Below are 25,402 nucleotides of genomic sequence, written 5' to 3'. Positions count from 1 at the left end.
CTTCATTTGCAAACCAGCGCCGCTTTTCTCCGGGATCCCTATTAAACGCTATTAGCTGCCAATTAACGGGCGCTGCGGCCGGGGTCACTCTTCCCCTTCCCTCCTCCAGCGCCCAGCCCGTCTCCGGCAGCCTGGTATAGGCGGGTGTCCCGCAGGGACCCCGTACCGGGGCTGCCCCGCTTCTCGCCGGGGCTCCTCGGCCCCGGTGCCCTCGGGGCTGCCGGCCGGGACGCGGGTCCCGCCTGGCGCGGCGGTGCCCGGGTGGTGCCCGGCGCGGGGCCCCGGGGCGGCGGGCGGGGTCCGGGGGCGGGGCGGGGCCCCGGGGCGGCGGTGCCGGTGCGGGCCGGGCTCACGTTACGGCGGCCCCATTGGCCGGGGCGGGGCGGGGCGGGGCCGCCGGGCAGCGCCGGGAGGCGGCGGGCACGGCCGGGCGCTCCGTCCGCTGTTGCTGCTGCCGCCGCTCCGCCACCGGCACCGACACCGACAGCACCGGGAGCGGGGCCGGGAGCAGGACCGGGCATGCACAGCGCCCGCCCGGACGAGCTCGGCGCCCACCGGGTGAGTGCCGCCGCGAGCACCGGGACGGGACGGGACCACCGTGCCCGCGCCCCGCCGCCCCACCGAGGCATTGCCGTGACGTCCGGGCGCCGCCGGTGACATCAGCGCCGTGACATCACACGCGAGGCCAAGGCGGCGCGGGGGACGGGGCCGACTGGTGGGACACGGGTGGCGGTGGGGACGCGACAGTGTCCGGCTGTCAGGGTGCCAGTGGCACAGTCCCCCCGGAGCTGCCACCCTGCCGCCCAATCTGGGCTGCCCCAAGGGACGGCGGTGACAGGGTGGCCCTTTGGCTCCCCTGGGCCTGCCACACATGCCTACCCAGCGCCCAACAGCCGGCTGCCCCTGCGTTCCCGGCCAGCGGCGGGACTGGGCAGCTCGGGGCGGTGGCAAGTTTCCAGTAGGGCTGGATGAGAGGGTCCCAGCCTGCGGGGAGGGGGACAGGGACCGGAACGTGGACGTGGACTGTCACAGCCCTGCTAGAGGGTCTGTCAGGGACAGCCAGAGGGGACAGGATTATCCGTCCACGGGAGCGATCCCTCCTGCACACTCAGCTTCCCGCGACTCCAGCGCGGACAGGAAAGCGGACGTAACACCCTGCTTTTGGGTTCAGACAATAGGAATTCAAGAATGAGGAGCGGCCCGGCGATGGGAGCCAGGCGGCCCTTCCAGCGCCCGCCCGGCCACGCTCCGTTCGGCCCTGGCTGCCTCGGCCCCCTGTATTCCGCGGTATTTGGTGGTCTCTGGCACTGGGCAATGGCCTGGCTGCACCCTGACGTCACCTGGGGTGTCCCCAGCGGGAGGGCACGGTTCGGGTGGGTGGCCCTGCCAACGCACGGGGCGAGTGCCCCACCCCGGCACCCGCGGGTGCCCTGGGGCTGCCGCTGGCCCTGTGCCACCGAGTGGGGTTCTGCCGGAGGGGTGTCTCGGCTGCCTCCCCACCAGGCCGGGAGGACTCCAGGGGCCGGCGGGGGGGTAGTGGAGCGCCCGCTCCTACGTGCCGTGGCCCTCTGTCATTTCCCGCAGGCACGGCCGGGGCTGGGTGCCTGCTTGCTCACCCAACATGCCGCTGCACGCCGGCCGGCTCCGCGCAGGAGCCGCAGGAAAGCGGGGCCCGGGGCTGCGGGCAAGACGGGACCTGCACCCACTCCCCGCACCCTGCTGCGCGCCTATTGCGCCAGCAAAGCCCCCCCGAGCCGGGGTGGGGGGCGCGGGGTGGGATGAGAGGTGGCGGTGCTGGCTGGGGACAGTGGGGACCGCTGTGCTGATTGTGCCCTTTCCCCGCAGTGGTGCCGGCGCGAAGCAGGGGCGGCGCCGCGGGCGCACATGCACAGCACGCGGCAGGCCCCGCACCTCGCCGGAGGGGCGTCGGGGCCGGCCCCCCGTGCCCCACGCCCCGGCTCGGCGGCGGACTCGGCCTGCAGCCTGGATCCGGGCGGCGAGGAGGAGGACGGGGGGGGCCCGGCCGCCCGCTCCCCCCCGGCCAGCGAGCGCAGCCTGGAGTTCGACTCGGGGTACTCGGAGGCGTCGGGGGGCACGTGGCGGGAGGAGGAGGTGCCCGTGCGGCGCCGGCACCTGCTGCCCTGCCAGCGGGCACACCGGCTCTCCGCCGGCCCCGCCGCCCCGCCGCCCGTCCCCGCCCGCCGTGCCCGCCCCAAATCCACCTCGGACGCCTGCCTGGAGCAGTGGCGGGCGCTGGAGCCCGCCGACACACAGGACTGGACCGTAGCGCTGCTGTCGCAGAGCCGGAACCGGCAGCCCCTGGTGCTGGGCGACAACTGCTTTGCTGACCTGGTGGAGAACTGGATGGACCTGCCCGAGGTGGGCGCCGAGCCGCGGCGCCGAGCCCCCGCCGAGCCCTCCCGCCGGTTGGCCAAGCCCCCCGCCTTCCTGCTCAGCCTCTCGGGCAATGTTCGCCGCAAGCTGGCCAACATGGCCCGGCCCCGGGCGGCCGAGGGTGCCCGGCCAGGGGGCCGCGATGCCACCAAGCGTTTCTCCTGCCCCCTGGGGCTGGGGGGGCAGCCCAAGGGTGCCTGCTTCCACCAGTCTCACAGCAACATCGCCCAGCTGGCCACGGACTTCCACCGCTTCACCGCCCTGATGAACAGCCGCAGCCGCCAGCCCATCATCTGCAACGACGTTATTGGCTACATTTAGCCCCACTGCTGCCGCCCGCCCCCCCTCCCTGTAAATAAACCCCGGTTTTGTACGGTGTGGGCACTGCAGCGTTTATCAAGGGGGGTGCCTGTGCCCAGACTCTGGACAGGGGCAAGCAGGGAGTTTTTGCGACAGTGGTTCCCGCAGCTTTTATTGCGTGGGGCAGGAAGTGCCGGCCCCTTGCTCAGGGTAGGGAGCAGAGGAGAGGAGGACGCTTATCTTCATCCTCAGCATCCTCTCCCTCGCACACATAATGCAGCTCCAGGGCCTGCTGCTGCGGCATCCCGGCATCCTCCAAGATCTCCGATAACCTGTAGCAGGGAAAGGGGGTTTTGGGGACACTGGCTTGCCCCCCAAGGCTGGCTGGGTGCCTGGGGGTGCCTTGGGCCCCTCAGGGGTGTCCAGCCAGGCTGGTGGGACGCAGGGGCCATCAGAAAGGGGCCGGGCAGGGGTCCCGCCACGGGAAGCGCTGCCGGCAGGATGTTTATCCAGCAGCTGGCTGGGAGCTGCACTGCAGCTGGAGCAGCTCAGGATGGAGGGAGAGGAGGCTGAAAGCCCCCACCCTGGGCAGTGTTGGCCCTGGAGCCGGGGACCTACCTCTGTGCCTGTTGCCGGGCCTGTGTCTCTTCATCGTCTCCCTTGTTGTAGAGTATGGTGTCACCATGCAGGAGCGTGGTCACAGTCCAGCCATGTGTTCTCTGCAAGAGTTGGGTGTCAGGATCTGTCCCTGTAACCCCCAGGGTGACCTGATTGGGTGCTGCTGGCACTGGGCTCACCTGCAGCCAGTCCAGCACCTCCTGCACCGTCATTGCCTGCCCGTCTGCGCTGACTGCCCTCATCTCCAGCCGGTCCCAGCAGCTCCATTCACACCCGCCATACTGTGAGGGGGAACAAGGGATTGCAGCCAGCACTGGCACCCCATATCTTGGCTACCCAACCCCATGGGGCAGAGACTGGTGTGGCATGAGGGCTGGGAGACATCAGGGCAGGCAAAAGGACCAGTCAGGGGACAGGGGGAGAATGGTGGTCCCCTGTGGGAAATGAAGACACAGCTGTCCCATGAGCATTGCTGGTGTTCAGGGGCAGCTGGGGACACAAATGTCCCCTCAGCGCTGCTGGGGTCCAGGGGCAGTTGGGGCCACAACTGTCCCTCCAGCACTGCTGGGGTCCACTGCAGGGGTCGGGGTCGGTGTAGGGCCAGCACTGCCCCCAGCCCCAGGCCAGGACGGGCACACAAAGGGCCATTGAAGTGCTGCCCAGCCCCACACAATCACCTCTTCTCAAGCCCGTGGCCCCCCGACCCCGGCTCCAGCCCAAGGAGACCAGTGCGGCGCCAAGCCTGGGGCCAAGTGCCGGATGCGGCCCCGCACCGTCTGGCAGGGCTGCCCGGCCATCTGCCCTCGCCGCAGGCACCACCAGCCCTGCCCGCCTGGCCCCGGCCCTGCTCGGGAGGGGTGTTCACACCTGGTCACTCTCCCTCCTGCCTTCTGCTGCCTTCTCACCTCCGCCTTCTGCTGCTTGCACTTATCCCACTGGGGTGGGAAGGGCTTAACCCCATCCTCACCGGGGCAGTGACTGCCAAGTGCAGAAGGAATGCCATTGCCCATCCCAGCACCCTGAAAACACATCCTTCTGGCCCTGAGAAGCACATGCCTCTGAACTGCCCCCAAGGTGGGCTCCCCAGGCCCCTTTGGGGACACAGGTCACACCAAGTGAGCCTGGGGGACATGTGCTCCCACCACGGCCAAGCAGCTGGGTGTGAAATGTCACACCGGGTGTCCCCACCATGGGACATAAAGGTGCCAGGTGCTGCTGCAGGGACCTAAGGGCATGGCCAGTCCCAGCAACATCCTCCATCCAGGGACAGTGCCAACCCAGGGGCACTGTGGCCAGGATGGCACAGGGCTGGGCAGCCCACAGGGCAGAAGAGGGCTGTGGGGCAGCCGTCAGTCCAAAGTGGTGCTGGAGTCGGCAAGGCAGTGGAGTCGCCTCCCTCCCCCTCTTCCTGCCCCCGGCCCTGGGCCCCCCGGGCCAATCTGGTTCCAATCGGCGCTTCCTGCCGTGCCGGAAGGGCTGCCTTGCACGCCATAAACCCCCAGACAAAGGGGCCTCTATAGCCCAGACGGTCCCAATCTGGGCCTGCCCCCGCCCCCGCTCTCCCTCCCTGGCCCCCCACCGCTGGGACCCCCGGCCCCGCTCCCCCCGGGCGGCCCTTCCCGGCCCGGTGCCAGCTGCTTTCTGGCTGCTGCAGCTGGTTTCCATAAGCCAGATGTGCGCGGCTGCAGCGGCCTGCCACCCCTGGCCGTGGGGCTCACCGTGGGGCCCGCCGTGGGGCAGCAGGGCTGCCTCACCCCACAGGCACCCCAGAGCATCCCGGTTGGGCCCTAAGATGGGGCGGGTGGGATAGTGGCAGCAGCTCAGTGCTGGGGGGTAGCCATGGGAAGGAGCTGGTTCCCCGCTGCCTGGCAGCGTTCCCGACCCACTGTGACACCCGGAACCATTGCTGTAGTGCTACAATCAGGGCTGCCCCTTGCTCCTGGCTCTCCCTGATGTTGTCCCACCGCAGATGCCACCAACCCCTAGGCGTCTCCCACCTGTGCTGCCCCCAGGGAGAGGGCCTTACCCAGTAGGTGGGCGGTGGGAGTGGGACGCGGCGGAGCAGCAGGCAGTTGGACAGGGAGATGTTGCTGTTGCGGTAGCAGCTGAGGTCCTGGCACCCCCACACCAGCTTGTAGACCTCCAAGCATGCCAGCCCAGCCACGGCTGCCGTGGTGGTGATGATGGCAGGCAAGATGCGCCCGGCGATCCGCTTGCTCTGAGGAGAGGAGGGGTGTCACCAGCTGCCCCGCCCAGGACAGGGACCCCATGAGCCACCCCTCTCACCGTCATCCAGTCAGTGGGGGGGATGCCATAGTTCTCTGCGCGCAGGTTGGATGCTGCAGTGATAAAGTCCACGTGGATATCGTTGTCCTGTGGGGAAGAGTGTGGGGACATGAGCATCCTATGGGGACATCAACCCCCCAAGCTGAGCAGGGCCACCTGCCCGGCTCCGGTACCTTCTCAAAGTGGATGGGCTCCATCAGGGGCACTTGCGCCTCCTCATGCCCCATCAGCTCCTGTCTCTGCTGCGCCAGGTCCTGGATAAGCTCTGTCAGCTGCCTGCGGTCTGGGGGCACACAAACCCTTGGTGTGGTACCCCTGCGCTGTGGCACTGCAAGGGGCACGGCACAGTGCCCCCACCTCAGTCCAGGTCCTGCTGGGTGCTGGAGCAGGGAGGAGTGGTTGCAGCCCCACCACCACCAGGCTGGACTGAGGGACTTGGGGACATGCCCAAGGGGACCAAGGAGTGTGAGGTGCCTCACCTGTGGGCTTCTGTGCCTCCTCCTGCTCCTCTGTGAGGGGGATCTGAAGCCCTTCCTGGAGTGCAGAGGGTGGCAGGACCACACTGCGGAGGATGTCCTGAGTGGCTCTCCGGTCCCTGCATGGTGGCACCCTGTGTACTTGGGCAAAGAGGTGGGCAGTGGCCAGGATATAGTCCAGGTGGGTGTCCTGCAGGGCAGAATGGGGCTATGGGACGCCTTGCTGGGGTGGTCCCACATGGCCAAAGGCTGCCTGCACTGCCCTGAACTGGTAGAACAGTCTGGCTTTGTCCCAAGGTGGAGATGGAGGAGCCTCTCCTCCTCAGGCCAGAGAGCACATGCAGGCTGTACCCAGCAGTGCCCTTGCTGACCATGGGACAAGGACAGACCCAGCCCCGGACCTGTCAGCCCTGGACAGGTCCTGTGGCAGATGGAGCACAACCACAGTCCAGCATCCCTGTACCCCTGGCACAGGCTCGGCTCTCCCTCAGCCCACACTGTTCCCGTGAGGCACCCCACAGCTCTCCCTGCACTCACATTCTCGGGGCTGAATGTCAGCGGATGGGGACAGCTCTTGTCCCCTGCCCAGAAGGGGACGCCCGGGCTGCTTTCCTGGAACAGGGAGAGAAGAGTCAGGCCCAGGGATGTGTGTCCCTGGCTGCAGCGAGGCGGCTGGAAGGGGTGCAGGGGTGCCAGCCCCATGGGCACTGGGCTCACATGCTCCGGGGGGTAGATGTGCAGCAGCTGGGCGATGGCATCGTGGTAGCGGCTCTGCCAGTGCCGGCGTGCCCAGAGCACGCAGTCCCGCCAGTCCCGCGGCCGCTCCCGCAGCCTGTCCCGCACCTGCTCCAGGACCTTCAGGGCCTTCCCCGCTGGCAGCTGCTCCAGGAAAGCTGGGTCTCTGTAAAACCAGGCACTGCTGACGCTGGCCTGAGAGCAATCCCGCGGGACACCTGGGTGGGATGCAGCAGTCTGGCATCCTCTCCCCAGCCCCAGCAGTGCCCTGGCAGAGCTGGCAGCTCCTCTCCCAGTGTCACTGCCCCCAAGCCCACTCACTCCATGAACCGGTTGATGTGCTCTGCAGGCAGCTGGAAAAGCCCCTCAAACTCATCACGGGCCCACTGTGGAGGAAGAGTGGGTGTTGAGCACGGGGACCCCCCCTCATGGCCAACCCAAACCCAGTAGGAGGAAGAGACTATGGCAGGGCCAGCAGCAGCACTCAGGCTACCAGCAGGAAGCAGCTGGGGCTGTATCCTGCCCGTGGCTCACTGCTGGAGGGGAAACAGGGAAGGAAGACAAAGGTCATGGTGCCTCCTTGCTGGATGCTGTGGCCAGGGTGGCTCAGCCTACCTGCAGTGTGTGCTGGATGGTGCGGGGGAAGTACCGCAAGGTGCAGGAGGCGAAGGTGCCATCCCTGGGGGTCCCACCCGGCTCCAGAGGCTTGGTCAGGTGTGGCACCATGGGCAGCACGTTTCCCCGCAGCCCCTCCGTGCCCGAGTCCACCAGTGGTGTGCGGCATCGGAGGCAGCAGCTCTCCAAGTAGGTTCCTGCAGGGAGCCAGGAATGCTGGGGAGCCAGGGGGTACATCCAGGGGCTCAGCCCCTTTCCTCTTCCCAGCACTCACGGGCCTCCATTGTGTCCAGGGCGCTGGTGACACCGTCCAGGCGCCGGAAGAAGTCGTCCCCATAGAGTGGCTCAGTGGCAGGTCCCACCTGGTTCTGCTGAGCTGTCACCCTGACATGGGGGTTCATTCGCCGTATGGCCTTCGCAGCCACCACAGACTTAGGCTCCTGCCACGGCAGAGAGGGGATGGTCAGCACTTCTCCCCCTACAACCCTTGGGACAGCCAAGATGCCCTTCAGGGGGAACTCAGTCCCTGCCTCATGCCACCTCACCGATATATCTGCTGAGCGGTAGAGAAACTGCCGATGGAGGTTGGAGAGGGCAACAGCGTCCATGTCGGTGACAATGAGTTCCCCGCCTGGCCCTGCCGCCAGCCCCATCATGGCAAAGTTTTTCAGCAACTCACAGCCGATGGCGCCGGCTCCCACCTGCCAGGGCAGAGCGGCTGCAGCTCCCCACCTGCTGGTTGGACGCTCCACAGCCTCCCAGCGCTGTGGCCCCTGCCCCAGCTCACCACCAGGTACTTCTGGCGACCCAGCTGCTCCTGGAAGTTGGCCCCGAAGACGGCGATCTGGCCGTCGTAGCGAGAGCCTCTCTGCCGGGATGAGGAGTCGTGTAAGCCCAGTGGCCATGGCACGCCAGGCACCCGGGAGAGGCTGGGCAGAGAGTCTCACCGGGGCACAGTCCACCTCCGTCAGCTGCGCGGCTCCCGCCAGCGCCAGGCACTCCAGGGCATCGAAGTACAACCACTGGTTCAGGGGCAGGAACTTCCTAGTGATGGCCTGGGGCGAATGGCCCTGTCAGCTGGTGGCCAGCGCGGTGCTCACCCCCCACCCCGCCCCAGCCCTGCTGCCCGTCCCAGCGTCCCCAGGCGGGCAGCAAGTGCCCTCTCGTGGCCACCAAACGCCAGTGAAGAGCCATGGCCAGCGGGACCCCAGGGGTGGGACCCCCGCCCCCGCTCACCTTCAGCACCTCCTGGGCTGCCAATGCCCCGACGACGGCGGCCACGGGGCACAGGTTCCCCGCGCTCACGCAGGCAAAGGCGCGCACGATGTCCTCATCCAGGGGATGTGTCCCCAGGCTCCACGCCAGCTCCAGCACCCGCTCGGCATCTGCCTGCGGGCAGAGGCGTGAGGGGAGCCCCCGGCAGAGTGGTGAGGGGCCGGAGAGTTGGGCAGGGGCAGGACGGGGACTCACCAGCACCCGGGGCTGGGGCAGGCGGCCCTGCTCCCTGCGAAATGCGTGAAGGGCCCGGAAGGCGACGTGCAGGCTGCGGCTGCGTGGCAGTTCCTCAGGACTTGCCACCTGGATCCTGGGCTCCTCCAGTGCCTGGCACAGGGGTTCCTGCCGGCACAGCACCAGGGATTGGGTGAGTGCTTCCCCAGGGCCAGGCACAGCACAGCACAGCATGGTGGTGCAGAAGCACCCCGGGGCCAAGGGGGACTTACGTAGGAACACTCCCGGGGTTGCCGCACCTCTGAAACCAGGCCCCCGCGGCGGTAGGGTGAGAAGGAGCTGGTATCACCAATCTCCAGCCTGAAGGCATCTGGGGATGAGATGGGCATGGACGTCACGTCAGAGTCACCACCAAGGGCCCAGTGAGGTCCCCAACCCTGAGCCAGGGCAGCTGGGACCCCCCAGGGGTCTCACCCAGCACATGCACGGGGACAGGCTCCCGGCCGTTCAGCTCTGTCATCCCCTCCACGCCAGAAAACGTCACCAGGTCACCGTCGCAGAACTGGTGGCTGTGGCTGTCCTCTGTCCCCACGCATGTCACCACTCCTGGGTTGCCCTGAGGAGGGGAAGGGATGTGAGGGTGGGGGACTGGTCTAGGGTGGCAGAGAGCCAGCAGAGGGGCAGCAGCATTTGGGAGGACCCAGCGGGGGCTGCCCTCTGTTCTACCTGGGAGATGTGCTGCACGGTGGCACACACCGGGTCCCCTTCTGCTGGGTCATCAATGACGAAGTGCTCCCCAAAGTCACAGAACAGCTGCCTGGAGAGGACCAATGGGGCTTTGCTGGAGAAGCTGCCTTATCAAGCTGCCCCAGCACTGCCAGATCCTGCCTGGGCCAGCGGGATGGGGACTGCAGCACAGGGCTGGGAGCTCTGGGGATAAGGTGACTTGGAGCCAGTGGCAGGGCCCCATGGCAGAGATCCCTTACCCTGCCAGCCCCTTGGCATCGGCCACAATGAAGCAGATGCCCTGAGCATGGCAGAAGTCCCCGACGCGGAGCTGCTCCTCCAGCGGCGACTCAGTCAGCACCACCACCTGTGCCAGGACTATCAGTAGATGCCACCATCCCAAGGGGCCCCAGGGCATGGGGACACAGGCTCACCTGGAAGGAGGCGAGGAAGGCCTCTGACAGCTCCCCGGTATGAGCCTCCACCACCACACTGGGGTTCAGCTCAGCCAGGACTCGCTGGGATGCCTCAGCACGGTTCTGGCCCACATCGCTCTGCCCCAGGAGGAACTGCAGAGTGGACAGGTGGTGGGGCACCCTGCAGGTTTGGGGTGCAATCACCACAGTGAGGTGCTCCACGGGGCCCTGTCTGCACTGGTGAGAAGGCCTCTGCTGAGGACCCTACCTGTGACAATGAGGGCACCCTGAGCCTTACCAGAACTCCCAACCTGTACCTATTATTGAGAGCCCCCTCACCCTGTACTCATACCTGCAACAGGGATCCCCCACCTGCATCTGCAGCCATTACTATGACCTCCATCCATACCCCTACCTGGTATTGGGACCCCCACTGGTCTGCACCCTGTCTGTTACCTGTATGTCATGGAGCCTCTATCCAAACCTGCGCCCATTACTGGGAACCCTGTCTGTAACCATATGGGGATCCCCGTCCATACCTGTACCGAGTACTGGGACCCCACCTGGGTCTATACCCATAATCAGGGCCCCTGTCTATACCCATACATGTTACTGGGACCCCCACCGGGGTCTGTACCCATAATCAGGACCCCTGTCTATACCCATACATGTTACGGGGACCCCCATCCATACCTGTATCAATCACTGTGACCTCTACCCATACCAGTACCTATTAGTGGGACCCCTGTCCATGCCTGTAACCAGGCTCCCCACCCATATCCGTACCTACTGCCGGCATTTCCCCTCGTACCTGCTATGAGACCCTCACCTGTGCCTGTACCCGTCACAGTGAACCCACACCTGTATCCATTACCGGGAGCCCCGCCCGGCCCCGCCGGTACCTGGTGGGCGCGGTCAGCCGCGCAGGCGGCGCCGCGATCGTGCAGGACGACGCGCCCCGTCCCCGACAGCACCAGCGCCGCCGCCACCTGCGCTCCGGTCCCGCGGAGCCCCGACACCAGCACCGCCGCACCGGGCAGCCGCCGCGCTCCGCCGCCCAGCACGTACCTGCGGGTAGCGGCGGGGGGTGTCAGCGGGGCCCGGGGGCCGTCAGTGGGGCCTGGGGGCGCGCCGCCCCCGCCCTCCTCCTGCCCCTGCCCCGGTGCCGTTCCAGTGCCATCCCCGCACTCACAGCTGCCGCGAGTACCGCGACTCCCCGCCGATTCCCGCCATGGCGGCCTCGCCCACCGGGCAGGCCCCGCCCCGGGGAGTGTCATCCCGGAGGCCACGCCCCCGGCAGTGACAGGGGACCGGCTGACGGAGGCCACGCCCCCTCCGGTAGCCCCGTCCCCCCGGAGCTCCGCCCTCCCCGTTCCCCGCGGCCTTGGCGGCGGTGGCTCCGCCCCCGGATAGCCCCGCCCTACCCGTTGGCCCCGCCCCCGGAGCCCCGCCCGTCCCGTTCCGCGGCCATGGCGGCGGCGGTGGCGGCGGGCTGGCAGCCGCCGTGGCGGGCGCTGGCGGCGCTGGGCCGGGAGCTGGCGGCCGAGTGGGCGGCGCAGGACGTGCGGGCCGCGCTGTGCCAGCTGCTGCTGCTCTGGCTGGGCCTCAGCCTGCTGGGCGTCCGCCTGGCCTGGCGCGCCTACGGCGGGGCGGTGGCCGCTCTCTGCTACCGCACCGGCCCCGCCGCACGCCGCTCTCCCGGCACCGGCACCGCCTCCGGGCCCGCGCCCGCCCGGCCCCGCGCGCATTCCCTGTCCCCCTCCGGCCCGGCCGGACGGAACGGCGCCGCCGAGCGGCACTGCCCGCCCCGGTGAGTCCCGACCGCTACCGGGCCCAAAACCGCTCACCCACCGCGGCCCCCGTCCGGCCCCCTCCGCGCTGCGAGCCCCGCCGCGCCCGGCCAGCGCCGTCCGAGCAACGCCCACCCAGTGCCCCCCAGTGAACGCTCGGTCTCCTGACTCACCCCTGCACCAGTACAGCCCAGTCAGTGCCCCCATGCCCAGTACGGCCCCGAGGGGTCCTCTGGACACCGGCTCAGTGCCCCCAGTCAGCACCCTCCCAAGCTGTACTTCCAGACCAGTGCCCCCACCCAGCTCTGCCCCTAGACCAGTGTCCCCCAGTGAGAGCCCCCTCCAGCTGAGCCCCTAGACAGACCAGTGAGCATCCCCCCAGCCGCACCCTAGATCAGTAAGCCCCAGTAAGTGCCTTCCCAGCCCTGCCTGCCCTACACAGACAGGCAGGTGCCTGCCCCAGTACTGGGGTACCATTCTAGGGTGCTTCCCCAGCCCCCCTCACACTGCCCCTGTCTTGCAGGGATGGCCCAGCAGTGGAGCCCACGAAGACACACCGGGAATGAGGAGCACCAGGACCATCAGCTGGGCATTGCCCCCACCATTAAAGTGCTGTGCCCACCCACTGCCCCTTGCTTTGGCGCCGCCACTGTCACTGCAGAGGAGGCAAGGAGAATGGGACAGGGCATTTATTGGGGCTGGGGCACTGTGCCCATGGCAGGCACTGGCCTCACTTGGCTATGTAGTACTGGGTGGGCACAAAGGGCATCTTGGTGATGAGGGCCGGGTGCTGCTTCTTCCGCACCTCAACAGTGAGCTGGGTGCCCCGCCCGGCTGTGTGCTGCCTCCACGTAGCCCATGGCGATGTTCTTGCCCAGGGAGGGCGAGGGGCAGCCGCTGGTCACTGTGCCTGAGATGCGACGACATGGGGAGGTGAGCAGGGGCTGGCAGCATCACCCTCCCCTGCCATGGCCGCAGTTTGGGACTGTGCCCACCCCAGCCCCACTGTCCCCACCTACCCACAGGCCTGCCCTCGGGGCCCAGGATGGCCATGTGGGGCCGGATGGGGGGTCCCACTGACGTCAGCCCCACACGCTTGCGCCTTGGCTTCTCCTTCACTTGTGCCATGATGACTGCAGCACCGGGGAAGTCCATGGCCGCGCGCCGGCGCTTCCCTGCGGGGCAAGATGGGTGAGGGTTGGTGATGCCTGACTGGTCCCCTTGTACTCCCATTGGGAACACCTTGCCTCTCTGCCCAACCCGAGGAGGAGGTGTATGTGGCCCTGACATACCCAAGGTCCACATCAGCCCAGCCTCAGCAGGGGTGATGGTCTCATCGATGTCATTGCCGTAGAGGCAGAGCCCGGCCTCCAGGCGCAGGCTGTCTCTGGCTGCCAGCCCTGCCAGCCACACGTTGGGGACATCCAGCAGCCGCTCGGCCAGCTCCACCGCCCGCCCTGAAGGCACCGAGATCTGTGGGGGCACATGGGCAGGGTCAGTGGGGCATGGCCTTCCCCTCCCTGGGTACAGTGGTGGGGGTGCTGGCACAGCTCCCAGGGTACCTCCACACCATCCTCGCCGGTGTAGCCGCAGCGCGTGACCCGGCAGCCCGGCACGCCAAAGACAGTTGTGGAGATGCTATTCATGAAGGAGAGCTTGGCCAGGTCATCCAACAGCCCCGCTTGCAGCACCCGCACCATGGAGGGACCTGGGGAGGTTGGTGGCTGGGAGATGGCAGTGCCCGGGGAAGGGGGGGAATGTGGGGAGGGCACTGACATCCACTGGGCAAGGACCCAGAGGAGGGCAGGCCCATGTGGGGACCCTGCTACCTTGCAGAGCCAGCAGCGCGTTGTCTGACACCTCCAGGTGGACGTCACTGCCAGTGGCCTGTAGCTCCTCTGCTCTGTCCTGCCAGGGTGACAGTGGGCTGCTAGCACAGGGGCAGGGCCAGGCCAGTGGCAGCCCCAGAAGTGGCCACAGCCACCTCACCCTGCACAGCCAGGGCTGTCACCAAAAGGTGGCCGGACTCATTCCCACTGCGTGTCCCCACCGCCCGCGGGGCTCGGGCAGCCCCATACCCTGAAGATGGCCGAGTCCTTGTCAGCACAGCCGGCGTTGGACACCACATACAGGTGATCTTCCCACGTGTTGATGACTATGAGGTCGTCCGTGATGCCGCCCTTCTCGTTGGTGAGCAGTGTCAGGGTGCCCTGTGGGATGCGGCCCTTGGGAGCATGGGCAGGCTGTCTGGTCCCTCCCAGGGCATCCCGGGGACCTCTGACCCCGCTGGATGCCCAGTGCCTGCCCGGTGCCCCGTACCTGTCCGGGCTTCAGCTCGGCGATGTCCCCCACCACCAGGCTCTCCATGAACCTGACGCGGTCCCGGCCGTACACCCGGGTCTGGAAGGGGCCGGGGGGGTGTGTGAGGCAGTGCGGGTACCCCCCCGCCCCAATCCCCCCCCCCGCCCCCGCTACCTGCAGCATGTGGGTGACGTCGAAGAGGGAGCAGTGCCGGCGGGTGTGCAGGTGTGACTGGAGGTGGCCCTGCTCGTACTGCAGCGGGAGGCTCCAGCCGGCGAACGGCACCATCCGCCCGCCGCGGGCCCGGTGCAGGGCATCCAGCGGCGTCTGCTTCAGCCCCTCCGCCGCGGTGCCCCCGGCCCCTCTCCGCGGCGCCGAGCCCGAGGGCCGGCGGGGCAGCGCGGCGCGGCAGCCCGCCCGCAGCATCTTCCTCTTCCTCCTCCCTCCCGGCACGGCTCGGACCGGCCCCAGGGAGCTTGGGACATGGAGTCCGCTCGGCCCTGGCCCTGGCCCCCGCCTCCGCCCCGGCCCGCCCCCGGCACCGCCTCCCCGGGGCCGCCGGGCACGGCTACCCCCATCCCCCAGAGACAGGCAAGCACAGGCAGGGCCAAGGTAGCAGCTTTTAGTGGTGACCGAGGTGACTCCCCAGCACGCCCGCACCCCTCGGTCCCCCCGCACCCCCTTGCAGAGTGGGGTGGGGTCCGGGCTCTGCCCGCGGGACGTGCCCGGGAGAGCTCACAGGGGGCTCGGGAGCGGTAGCGCTGCTCCTCACTGGCAGACAGCGCAGGGGGAGTCGGGGAATGGGCACAGGGAGGGCTTGGGACCCCTCGGGGCCGCGGGGTCGACGGCCAAGGCGGGGAACACAGGAGTCCACTTGGGCCCCAGGAGCATGGATGGGCACTTCCCTCCAGCCGGCACCAGCAAGTGGCACCGGCAGGCTCAGGTGTAGGAAAGCAGGTTGACATCGTAGCAGCCATCCACCTGGGAAAGAGAGGGGCTGTCGGTGTCTGCACAGCACGGTCCCTGCTGGGACACCCCAACCCCATCCCGCTGGGAGCAGCCCCTCCAGGAGGGCTCCCTGGCCGTGCAGCAAGGCCAGGGTCCCCGTAAGTGGGGTGGGGGACTCACGTCGAAACGCCCGATGCGGGCGGCTGCCTGGCGAGCCCGGATCACCTCTGTCAGCACCCACATTTGCTGGACCTCTGTCGACACCTTCTCTGGGTCGGGGAGCTCCTGGAAAGAAGTGATCACAATGCTGTGGAGAAGGGATGGCCTGAATGGGCTGGGTCACCCCAGGATGGGGCAGTGGTGTGGCTGCATGGCTGTGCTCCCCAGGGAGCTGGGCACTATTGTCCATGCTCCTGATCTGCTGGTGGTTTCCCAACATGGGGTGAGCAGGGCTCCCTTCTCTAGGAAAACAATGGGGAAATGGGTGACCCTGATCCCTGGTGCTGTGGTGCAGACACAGCCCACCTGCTGGGAGGTGGCCAGGACGAGGACAGAAAGCTAATGATTAAAAACCTAATCATACAGTCCAGTTTCCCAACAGCCTCCCTATGAAGTGCTCCCTGGGTTTGGGAGCAGAAACCTGGTCCCAGGTGCTGGTTCACCTGGGGACCTTTAGCCAGGTGGGACTGGTGGGCTCAGCAGCAGCTCTCCCAGTTGGGGCACAGCTCTGTGGCACCAGGCTGGTGGGTGCCCTGTGGTGATGCTGGGAATAGCCAAGCCCTGGCATCTCCCCTGGACTCCCCTCGCCGAGAACATGTTCTAAGCAATTTGGGGTGCTCTCCCCAAACTGTCACACAGCTGGTCAGCAACCAGGGCTCCCGGACCTGCTGGGGCCAGCAGGAGCCTCACTGGTGGTGCAGTATGAGCACCACAGCACCAAAGCCAGGTGGCAGAACTGCCCGGGCTGGTCTGGATGCTCTGCCACCCTCCTGCAGGTAGCACCTCCAGCTCAGTCAGCAGGTTCCCATGGATGAGCCAGCTCCCATCTCAGCCCTGCTCTGCCTGGACTTTGCCCATTGAAGGCCACAGGCCAGGCAGATCTGGCTGACAAGCTGTAAACACGTGCCATTGCTGTGACCTCCCTCCGCCTGCGTTCTGTCCCCAATGGGATACGTGCTCCCCAGGGCACACCCTCTGCAAAGCACTGGGGACCAGCCAGGCTGCCCTGTCCCCACACGTTCCACCCACTACTGAGCAATGATGTGCACCCACCGCTGCCACAGGGACATCCCTGTCCCCATGCATCCTACCTGCTGGCTGAGCCATGCTGTGCACCCACTGGTCCTACAAGGATGTTTCTGTCCTTGTCCCCACATTTCCCACCTGCTGGGTGAGCAATACTGTGCACCCACCGCTCCCTTGGGGATGTCCCTGTTCCCATCCCCACGTGTCCCACCTGCTACTGAGCCTTGCTGTGCACCCACTGCTCCCCTGGGGACATTCCTGTCCCCAGACTAGAGGGCAGGCACTTAATCATCACCTCAATTGCACATCCCCATGGAGATATTTTTCTTCTGAACCCTGCAAACTACTTCCAGCACAAGTTGGGTTATTTCAGGGCTCCACAGCTATTCCAGGTGGGAGCCTGAAGCTGACAGGGCAGGGATGGGGATGGTCCCAGTCTGCACCCCACACAGGTCCCTCCTTCCCCCCAGTACCTCAGCAGGGATCACTCACCCCATGCAGGCTGGCTGGCTGCTCCGGAGGGGTCAGCTGGGAGAGCCAGGAGGGGAAATCCTTCTGCGGGCTCTGAAACAGATCCAGAGGGTCACACAAAGGTGTCCCCAGTCCCACCTTCATCCCCCACACCGTGCAGTGTGCTGGGGTTTGGAGCCCACCCGTAGTGATATTGCTATGGATGTAGTGTCACTTTTCCATTGCCAAAGGGAATTTTGTGTTTGGAGTAGTTGTTTGCAACCTGTAACTTGATGCAGCAGCCTCCAGTTCCATCCTGCTGCTCAAACAACCACCTCTGACAGGGCAGGGCTGGGGCTGGCTGGAGCAGTCCCTTCCCCAGCATCCTTGGAGAACAAGGGGACCCAAGTGCCCCAGTGAAGGACGAGGACTCGGACCCACGCTCCTGTGTGTGCTCCCTGGAGCTGTGCAGAGCAATGCCAGGCACAGGGCTGGGGATAGTGGCTTGTCCTGGCCCCCTGCCCACACCTGGCAGTGGGGCAGCACCAGCACCCGCTCACCTTCTGTCCAGGGGGGAAAATCTGCAGCTCCTCGATGGTGAAGTGGAGCCAGACTGGGGAGGGCTGTCGCAGGATAAACCGCATGGCTGTCACCTGGTCCACATCACACAGCATCTGTGGGGCAAGGGCCAGGGAGTGTCACCACAGGGGCTGGTGCTAATTAGGGGCAGCTTTTGGGGTATTCTCCAGAAAACCCCCAACCCACCCCAAACAGAAGGAGCCCGAGGGAAGCATTGCCCTGTGGTGGCTGTCTGGGCTGAGTGGGGCACAGGGACCCATGCTGCTGAGCGGGGTTGGCAGGGGCAGGATGGCATCGCAGGACCTGCCACCCTGCTGTGGGTGTGGTGGTTGGTGGGGCATCAGCACCAGGCCTCCGAGCCCAGGAGCCATCCTGGGGCGTGGGTGAAGAGGGGTGAGCCCCAGCGGGGAGGGTGATGCCACGGGCACAGTCGGTCCGGGCTCACCTGCTGCCGGTGGAGGCAGAAGTAGTCCTGGGAGCCCTCCTCGGTGTGCGGGCAGGGCATCAGGCACAGGTCCCGCAGGCACGTCACCCAGCGCCGGGACCCGCCGGGGCCGGGCCGCTGCACCCGCACGCTCAGGAACGCCGTGTAGAAGTTCCTGAAGACGATCTCCTGCACCTGCGGGACCAGCGGCCTCAGCCCCGCACCGGCACACCCATACCAGGACCGGCACCCTCCCCATACCGGGACCGGCATACCCCCCACACTGACTCTGGCACCGGCAAGCCCCCGCCCCTCAACAGCGGCACCAGCACCGGCATCCCCCCCATACTGGCACCGCCACACCCCATACTTAACCTGCACCGACACCACTCCCACACCGGCACCACCATCCCTCTATACCGGGACCGGCATGGCCCCCTGTTATCGGCACTGGCATAACTCACCAGCATCACTCCCCACTTGCCACCCTCACCAGCATCACTCCCCCTCATACCGGTATCCGGACCGCGCCCAGCATCCCGCCCACCATAGGTGCCGGTGTTACCCCAGCACGAGCATTACCCCGGCTCCGGGACCGCCCCCAGCATCTCCCCCGCACCGCCCCCGGCATCCCCCCTATACCGCCCCCGGCATCCCCCCTATACCGTCACCGGCCACAGCTGCCGCCCCCACATCCCGCATCCCGCCCCGAGACCGGCACCACACCCGACCTCCGGCTCCACCGCCCTTGTACCTCCCCCGGCATCGCCCCTGCCGCCCCCTGGGTCCACCCCGGTACCCACCACCCCGGCACCGCCCCCGGCATCCCCGCTGTCATCCCCCGGTGCCCCCCCGCCGGTAACCGCCGCGGGCGCGGCCGCACTCACGTCGGCGGCAGCGCCGTGGGGGAAGCGGAGGTCGATGACGGCGACGCCGGGCCGTGCGGGCTCGGCCCCCCCGGCCAGCTGCAGCGGGGCGGCGGGGCGGGGGGCGCAGGGCAGCGGGGAGCGGCCCTGCCCGGCGGGCGGACCCGGCCCCGCCGCTCCCGACATGGCGGCGCCGCTCCGGGGCGGGGCCGGGCCGGGCCGTCACGGCGCGCGGGCACCGGCAGGGGGCGCCCCCGCCCCGCCGCTGTCCCGGGGCGGCCCCGCCGCGGCGGGGGCGGTGCCGGGGCCGCGCTCGGGGCCGCGCTCGGGGCCGCGCTCACTCCGGGCATCCCCCCCGCCCCGGGACCACCCCTCGCATCTCCCCTGTACCGGCACCGGCATCCCCCTGCGGATTTGTTTTTCACCCCTGCGGCGCCGAGGCCGGAGGAGGGGAGTGAGCACCCCCCGGTCCCCTCCCGAGGCCACTCCGGCAGCGCCGTCCTGGAGGGAAGGAGGGAGGTGGCGGGTCCGGCCCCGGTGTGCGGGGTCACTTGGGGCGCGCACGGCCAAATCCCGGCTGGGGATGCCGGGGCGCGGAGCGGAGGGGATGGGGAGGTACCGGTACCGTGGCAGGTCCCCGGGGGCCGGCCCGAGGGGGCTGAGCCCGTACAAACTGCTGGCAGCCGCACACCGGTTTGTAAGTCTTTTTTTCTTTAATAAAACAATCGGAGGCTGTATCAAAAATTTAGTAAAAAATTAGATTTGAGAGTGCACTGATTTTTTTTTTTTACTATTAACTATTCCTGGTGGTGCATTTTTAATTTTTTTATTTTTTTTTTTTTTAATTTTTTTTTTAAACTTTTTTATCTTTTCCAACAGTGTCCGGGCCAGAGTGCCAGCGTGAGGCCAGCGAGGCCGTTCCTGCGCCACTCCCAAGGAGCAGCCAGGACAGAGAACACACCCCACCGTCGCCAAAACCCCTTCAGGGCGGGGGTTTTACTTAAAAAAGAACTTCCCCCAACCCCGGCATTCGCTGGGAAGCAGAGAAGTTGTGGTGGCACAGGGCTCGGCTCACCCTCCTGTGAGCATCCCCAGCACAGCACTGCACCCGGTGCTCAGCCACGGGCACCCCAAGGCAGGCTGACCCAACTGATGACTATTTTATGATCCGTGAGAAAAATAGGATTTCTTTGATTAAAAATAAAATAAAAACGATAAAAGAATCAAATCCCGAACCAAGAAGCTGGTCCCCCAAAGAGGGGGAGGAGGAGGAGGAGGAGGAGGCGGCTTGCTGTCCTCAAGGGCTCTCCCCTAAACCAGCACTGAGCTCGCCTGCAGCACAGCACTGCTCTACCCCTCCCCAAAAACATCCCAGTTTAGGTAAACAGCAGATTAAATGTAAAAACTTAAACCATTGACTTCAGAAAGTCCCTTGAATTTAATTATTTTTAGGCTACCTTTCATGTTACGTCCTGTAGCTAGACACACGTGAATAGAAAAAACAGTACAGTTAGTGTTAAAGGCAAACAGCGGAGACCCAGAGTGCTACCCCAGTGCTGCCTGCTCCTCCCGACCCGGCCCAACCCGTCCCGACCCCCCTCCCTGCCCGCCGCCCCGGCCCCGGCCGAAGCCCAGCCGCCAGGAAGGCGTCTTTGAGCCGAGAATATTTTTTCTATGAATAAAATAAAACCAAAGCTTGTTAGGCAAAAATAAAACAAGTGTCCCCCCGAGTCCTGCGAGCGCTCCGGTGCGGCAGGCGCAGCCAGGGAGAGCCTGCTGGGGAGCGGGCTGGGGTTTCGTGTTCCCGGCTGGCGAGGGGGCTGCCGGCCCACAGACAGCACCGGTGTGGAGCTGGAGGCCCCTTCTCCCCCGAGGGCCTCCCGTTTGTTAAGGGGGGACGTAGGGCGGTGGGGACCTGTACGGGGTCATGTTCTTCGGGCGGGAGCCTTTCCCCTCCATGGGAGCGGTGAAGGGCGGGGGAGGCTGGTAGGGCGGCGCGTTGGGGTCCTCATCCCGCAGCGGCGTGTACTCCCCGATGGTGTCCTGGTTGAGTGGCGTGGTCTCTGGCATGCTCTGGTTGGGGTACTCGGGGGGGGGGAGTGGGGCTTTCTCCTCCTGGAGGATGAGGGGCATGCTGGAGGATGGCGGAGGCTTGGAGTCGTCCAGCTCGTCGGCGAAGATGATGGGCACGCCTTTCTTTATGAAGGTGGCCTGGTCTTCGATGGTCAGCTTCCCTTTCCTCTTCTTGCGGTAGCAGATCATGGCGATGATGCCGGCCACGAGGAGGATGGCGGCCACCACCACGGCAGGGATGACAGTGTGCAGGTACACGTCGTCCTCGCTGCTCTTCTCGGGGTCTTTGCCTGCCACCACCGTCGGCGTCGCCTCGGAGATCACCCTGCCGTCCTTGGTCATGGGGACGAACTGGATGTTCCTGCAGCTGCCGGAGCCGACCACTGACACGTTCAGAGGCTTGAACTCGGGCTGCAGGACGTTGGAGAAAGCTGGGCTCGGCCTCCCAGAGTCATCAGCAATTTTTTTGCTCAAAGTCCGGATCTGCTCCCGAGGGCAGGGCTCCAGGGGCAGCGTGTTGTTAGTCCACTCCACGACAATGGAGCCTTTGGCAATGTCCTGCACCGTAATGGTGCTGCTGTTCCTGTCACCAAATGCCAGAGCCAGCTTTTTCACCAGCATGATCTTCTTATGGATGTCGTTCACCACCGCATTGTGGTCCCCTTCCAGCCTGGCCTTGAACTTCACTGGAGACTTGTCCCCGTGCGGGCGTTTGTGGACATGGATTTCGAAAGCATCCACGGCGAAAAGCCCGCCCTTGTCAGTGGCGTACATGAAGTACTCGTGCTTCCCGATGTGGTTGCGGTCTGGCATGCCGTACATGAGCTGGCTGGTGCTGTTGAACTGCACCCATGAATTCTCCTCGATCATCTGCTGCTCCTTCAGCTTCAAGGTCAGCTGCAGCTTGTCAGTGGTGGTGTCTTCCTTGTCGTAGAAGGTATCTGACGGTATCTTAACCTCGAAGTAAGTTCCCTCCCATGCGTCGACCCTGTCGATGTGGTTCGTCAGCTTGGGCGGCTCATTGGGCTCCCAGGGCCGGGGGAGCCCGCTCGCTGTGGTGCGCACGCGGGACGGTGGGGAGGCTGTCGTCAGCTTGGAGATGGGGGATCTGGTTGTGCTGGGAGGCTTTGTTGGACGGGGAGTTTTGGGCCTTCGAGTAGGCCTTCGTGTTATCGCCGTGGAGGAATCCGTTGTGGATGGCGTGCCTGGCTTCAGAGTGGAGACTCTTGGCTTCTTGGTGGTAGTTGAGGGCGGTGTGATCACGGCCGTGGGCTCTACATACCCGGGCATCGTGGGGCGAATCGGCACAGAGGCCGTGCCCGTGCCTTCTGCTACCCTGGTTGGCTGGATCGGTCCCAGCGTGGGCGTCTGAACGATGGGGCCCCTGGTTCTGATGGTGACCGTGGGTTTCCTCGGCAGGGGAATGGGCTCCCGGACGGGAGGTGCCGTCGTCTCCGTGGGAGGTGCGATGGCAGGTGATGTCGGGGTGGGGACAATTCTGGTGGGCGGTTCTTGTGCGGCAGTGGTGGGCGGCCCGATGGCAGTCAAAGGCGTAGGGGTGGCATTGATCTGCCGCCGCATCCTCTTTGGGAGGTGAGGTTTCTTGTTAGCAATGTGCCAGCCAACAACAGGGTACCCAAGGCGGGCAGACATGGTTCCTTCCTTAGCTGGAGCCTCCACCTTGCTGATGTTGGGGACACTGTTTTGGCTCAGAGAACATCCCAGTTTCCATGAGAGTAAGGCCCCATTTTCCACCACCTTCTTTGCATTTCCCGGTCCAGCCATGAAGGCCGACATGTCAAAGAGTCTGTTATTTACAACAGGAACCAACTTCATGTTATGAAGTTCCACCTCTGAGAAGCTTCTCATTCTGTTTAAGAGTTCGATCCTCTGCTTTGGTGTCATTTTTGTCAAGTCGGCATCCAGAATGACAGTCAGGATGGTGACCGGCTCTTCCGAGCCGCACACGAACGGCGCTGCGTCACCTGTGTCTTGGACGGCCACTCGCACCGACTGAGGCTCGTTGTGGTCTTCTTGGTGCACCTCAACGGAGAAGACGTTTGTGGTCTGTGGCACATAGCTCCCGTTTGGGAAGTGCTGCAGCGTGGTCACCGAGATGTAGTGGACGCCCTTGTCCGTGTCCAGGGGCAGCCCTTCCAGGGAGCTGCTCTCCGCGTTCCAGTGCAACCAAGAAGGCAAGGAGTCCTTCCCAGCTTCGGAGATCTACCAAACAAAAAAAAAGATGTTTTTAGAAGTGCAGCATTAGGATAGGTTCTAGCAGCAATAATACTTAAAGGATTAAAGAAGTGTAACAACTGGCCAGAGTACGGCGGCCCATGCTGCCTTCTCTGTATGGTGGCAAGGACGAGCTCTGCAGGGTGCACTGGTCTCAAAGAGCTTAAGGAGCCACAGGAGGTCATAAAGCCCCACAGGGACCCCTCCTTGCTGTGCAACTACCACACAAGTGGCTCATTTTCTCCAAGGGTGGACGGGGAGTTTACGTCATGGGGACAGTTACAAACTGAGGGTGAAGTTATGCCATACAGCCAAGCTGTTTCAACAACAGCCCTCTTACCACTCCTTCCTCTCCCAGCCCTGCCATCTTCCTCCTTTCCTCACTCCATCACATCCTGCAAGCCCATTGCTCCAGCAGCTCAGCAGAACATATATTTTCTCTGCTAACTTTCAGCTTCTTCCTGCTGTCTCCAGCAGCCAGGCTGAACTGGAGGGGCTGGAAGCTGGCAAACTATGGCTCAGGCCACCTTTAGTCTCAGACTCAGCTTTAAATGAAGGATTTCACTTTTATATAACAACTTGCTCCTGCAAGGGAAAGCTTTGTGTCAGAGCACAGGCACCTCAGAACCTCAATGCACTATATACTACTTCTTTTAGGTCAATGGCAATACTTGGCTTTCTTTTTTTTTTACACTCCCCTGCCCCAGAGGACTCCCCTTCCTGCCCTGGGTTGTAGCTGAAGGTGAGTACAAAACCTCAAACTCCCCAGCTCCCAGCAGCTGACATCAGTCTGTCTGCCCTGTCGGGCTGCGTGGTGGAAGGGGTGATGCTGCCAGCTCAGTGGGCCGTGACATTTCCCGGGGCTGTAGGTACTCCAGAGTGAGTAATCTGAGCTTTGTAACCTCCCAGGATCGGAGGCATTTGGCAAGTGCCCTGGCTGGGCTTTCCAGAACACCACAAGGCATCTCCCCTTGACACTGAGAGGAAAGAGGATGCTTTGTGGCCCATGGAGACACGTTCAGCAGCCTGGTTTGAGGCTCTGGGCTTGCTGCAGTCCAACACTGAGCCATGCTCCAGCTCTCCTCCTGAAAGGATGCTTTAGTTCTCTGCAGCTCCCTAAGGCTCATACATATTTCATAATTTACCCAAATGCAAAGCTGGGTAAGGAACTTCACAAGGAAACCTGCCTAGCAGGAGTGCTCCTGGGTCCAGCAGTGGTGCAGAGCCAGGGCTGGACTCGCCAGACCGCAGGTCCTGCTGGGGAAAGCCCCTGGGATGGACAAGGAGTGATGCCCAGTGCTGTAGGGCTGGGCAGACCATGAGTGCTGGGTGCCTCTCCCACTCCCTGGCTGCAGGCAGGATTCAGGCAGCACCCTGGGGCTCACCCACACGGTGAGGGTTTCAGCACACTGAAGGGTCTGGATGTGCAGCTCGGCAAGGATAATGTAGGACCTGAGCGTCTTTTGGCAAGAGCAGCACAAGAAAGCTTTTGTTCAAGAGCCACAGAGGGTTTCAGCCACGATCATACAGGCAACACCCTCATTCCTCTCCTCTGTGAAGGACCAGCCCTGCTTTCAGCCAGCCTGGACAAGCTGGAGAGCACATCATGAGACACATGCTGGGTACAGTTTATAGAGCAGAGTTTAAAGCTGTTAGCACAGCTTTAGTTAACTCCTCCTCAGCAACATCCCAGAGCAGGGAATTCAGATTCCCACTTAAAACAGCTGGAAGAAGCTGTCTCAGGGGCCATACACCCCAATATATCCCACCTGGACTGAGACACTGAGACAGGAACATCCTTCCACTGGGCCTTGCTGTGTGTCCATGTGTATGGTAGAGAGCAGAGGGGTTTGGCAGGGCTGTGGTTGCGTATGTTTCCCCTCTGCCTCAAGAACAGCAGCTGCTTTTAGCCCAGCCATCCCAAAGGAAAGGCAGCCCTTCACCTGAGCCGGGCACAGGGAGCCTCCCTCCTGCAGGAACAAAGGACCGAATTGTCCTTCCTTGGCAACTCTTCTGCCACGAGAGAACAAAGGCAAGGTCTGCTTCTGCCCTTATGTTCCTTTAAAAAAGTGTCATTTCATCACACCCTCTAAAACCTGAGTTTGCCAGGACAGTGCCCAGTGCAATTCAGCATTCACAGTAGCAGGAGCTGGATGGTGCCACTCTTTGTCCTCTTGTGCCAAAATTAGCCACTCACCTGCCCACTGTGGAGGAGGGAAGGCTGGGCTGGGCGCACATCAGGAACAGAAACATGGGGAGCCAGGACAAAGCCACAGCATTATTGAGGCTTACACAATCAAGAGGAATAAAAACTTTAATAGCGAGTGGTTAAATTCACTCTGAATGTGTAATTTTAGGCTACATTTGGAACAAATCTCCCCCTTCTGTGCACTGTGCAAAAGCCCTTAATTACAGGATCACACACTCCGTACAGCTTTCCTGGGAGCCAGGGTTTTCTGGTGCTCCCCCTTCCCTG

The 25,402-nt window shown here is 64.6% G+C and overlaps 6 protein-coding genes across 14 annotated transcripts in view; 2 read left to right on the top strand and 4 right to left on the bottom strand.

The window, feature by feature from the left end:
• Nucleotides 1-410: 410 nt before the first annotated feature.
• Nucleotides 411-2,794, top strand: INKA1 (inka box actin regulator 1). Its single transcript, XM_051793198.1, has 2 exons — nt 411-558; nt 1,846-2,794. Exons 1-2 carry the CDS (start codon nt 520-522, stop codon nt 2,713-2,715), a joined length of 909 nt encoding a protein of 302 aa, XP_051649158.1. The 5' UTR covers nt 411-519; the 3' UTR covers nt 2,716-2,794.
• On the bottom strand, nt 2,780-11,248 carry UBA7 (ubiquitin like modifier activating enzyme 7). Its single transcript, XM_051793152.1, has 24 exons — nt 11,208-11,248; nt 10,918-11,083; nt 10,034-10,168; nt 9,860-9,966; nt 9,600-9,690; nt 9,348-9,489; nt 9,146-9,243; nt 8,895-9,041; nt 8,661-8,813; nt 8,372-8,479; nt 8,212-8,292; nt 7,970-8,125; nt 7,699-7,864; nt 7,425-7,621; nt 7,131-7,195; nt 6,792-6,975; nt 6,612-6,686; nt 6,078-6,264; nt 5,772-5,881; nt 5,599-5,685; nt 5,339-5,530; nt 3,492-3,593; nt 3,313-3,413; nt 2,780-3,026 (listed from the first exon to the last, which is right to left on the bottom strand). Exons 1-24 carry the CDS (start codon nt 11,246-11,248, stop codon nt 2,900-2,902), a joined length of 3,018 nt encoding a protein of 1,005 aa, XP_051649112.1. The 3' UTR covers nt 2,780-2,899.
• Nucleotides 11,249-11,466: 218 nt separating this feature from the next.
• TCTA (T cell leukemia translocation altered) lies at nt 11,467-12,426 on the top strand. Its single transcript, XM_051793207.1, has 2 exons — nt 11,467-11,825; nt 12,329-12,426. The coding sequence occupies exons 1-2, from the start codon at nt 11,485-11,487 to the stop codon at nt 12,369-12,371; spliced, it is 384 nt and encodes a 127-aa protein (XP_051649167.1). The 5' UTR covers nt 11,467-11,484; the 3' UTR covers nt 12,372-12,426.
• A 52-nt stretch (nt 12,427-12,478) lies between these two features.
• On the bottom strand, nt 12,479-14,669 carry AMT (aminomethyltransferase). The gene is given in 9 exon segments (XM_051793194.1): nt 12,479-12,631; nt 12,633-12,715; nt 12,825-12,980; nt 13,098-13,278; nt 13,368-13,513; nt 13,635-13,713; nt 13,884-14,015; nt 14,125-14,205; nt 14,281-14,669. Coding segments are annotated over 9 exon segments (1,206 nt in total). The 5' UTR covers nt 14,533-14,669; the 3' UTR covers nt 12,479-12,535.
• Nucleotides 14,670-14,714: 45 nt separating this feature from the next.
• NICN1 (nicolin 1, tubulin polyglutamylase complex subunit) lies at nt 14,715-18,815 on the bottom strand. Its single transcript, XM_051793205.1, has 6 exons — nt 18,640-18,815; nt 17,774-17,947; nt 17,310-17,423; nt 16,792-16,863; nt 15,235-15,339; nt 14,715-15,087 (listed from the first exon to the last, which is right to left on the bottom strand). The coding sequence occupies exons 1-6, from the start codon at nt 18,802-18,804 to the stop codon at nt 15,046-15,048; spliced, it is 672 nt and encodes a 223-aa protein (XP_051649165.1). The 5' UTR covers nt 18,805-18,815; the 3' UTR covers nt 14,715-15,045.
• A 1,222-nt stretch (nt 18,816-20,037) lies between these two features.
• The window catches only part of DAG1 (dystroglycan 1), a 49,857-nt gene continuing 44,492 nt past the window's right edge, over nt 20,038-25,402 (bottom strand). For all 9 annotated transcript variants that reach the window (XM_051793153.1, XM_051793154.1, XM_051793157.1 and 6 more), the window contains exon 3: nt 20,038-22,914. In XM_051793153.1, coding sequence (XP_051649113.1) covers nt 20,506-22,914 — 2,409 coding nt within the window. In that variant the 3' untranslated portion in view covers nt 20,038-20,505. The remainder of the gene's footprint in view (nt 22,915-25,402) is intronic.

Source organism: Manacus candei, unplaced genomic scaffold, assembly GCF_025592945.1.
Source record: "Manacus candei isolate 608988 ecotype Guabito, Panama unplaced genomic scaffold, ASM2559294v1 h1tg000036l, whole genome shotgun sequence".
NCBI lineage: Eukaryota > Metazoa > Chordata > Aves > Passeriformes > Pipridae > Manacus > Manacus candei.
This window is presented reverse-complemented; position numbering and strand designations above follow the sequence as displayed.

Coding starts and splice junctions, on each gene's coding strand:
- INKA1 (XM_051793198.1), top strand. CDS start 520: ATGCACAGCGCCCGCCCGGACGAGCTCGGCGCCCACCGG. Junction 559..1,845: donor ACGAGCTCGGCGCCCACCGG/GTGAGTGCCGCC, acceptor CTTTCCCCGCAG/TGGTGCCGGCGCGAAGCAGG.
- UBA7 (XM_051793152.1), bottom strand. CDS start 11,248: ATGGCGGGAATCGGCGGGGAGTCGCGGTACTCGCGGCAGCT. Junction 9,490..9,599: donor CCGTGCAGCACATCTCCCAG/GTAGAACAGAGG, acceptor TCCCCTCCTCAG/GGCAACCCAGGAGTGGTGAC. Junction 9,042..9,145: donor AACCCCGGGAGTGTTCCTAC/GTAAGTCCCCCT, acceptor CTGTGCCGGCAG/GAACCCCTGTGCCAGGCACT.
- TCTA (XM_051793207.1), top strand. CDS start 11,485: ATGGCGGCGGCGGTGGCGGCGGGCTGGCAGCCGCCGTGGCGGGCGCTG. Junction 11,826..12,328: donor GAGCGGCACTGCCCGCCCCG/GTGAGTCCCGAC, acceptor CCTGTCTTGCAG/GGATGGCCCAGCAGTGGAGC.
- NICN1 (XM_051793205.1), bottom strand. CDS start 18,804: ATGTCGGGAGCGGCGGGGCCGGGTCCGCCCGCCGGGCAGGGCCGCTCC. Junction 17,948..18,639: donor CCCACGGCGCTGCCGCCGAC/GTGAGTGCGGCC, acceptor CTGGTCCCGCAG/GTGCAGGAGATCGTCTTCAG. Junction 15,340..16,791: donor AGCCAGCCAGCCTGCATGGG/GTGAGTGATCCC, acceptor ACTTCTTTCCAG/GAGCTCCCCGACCCAGAGAA.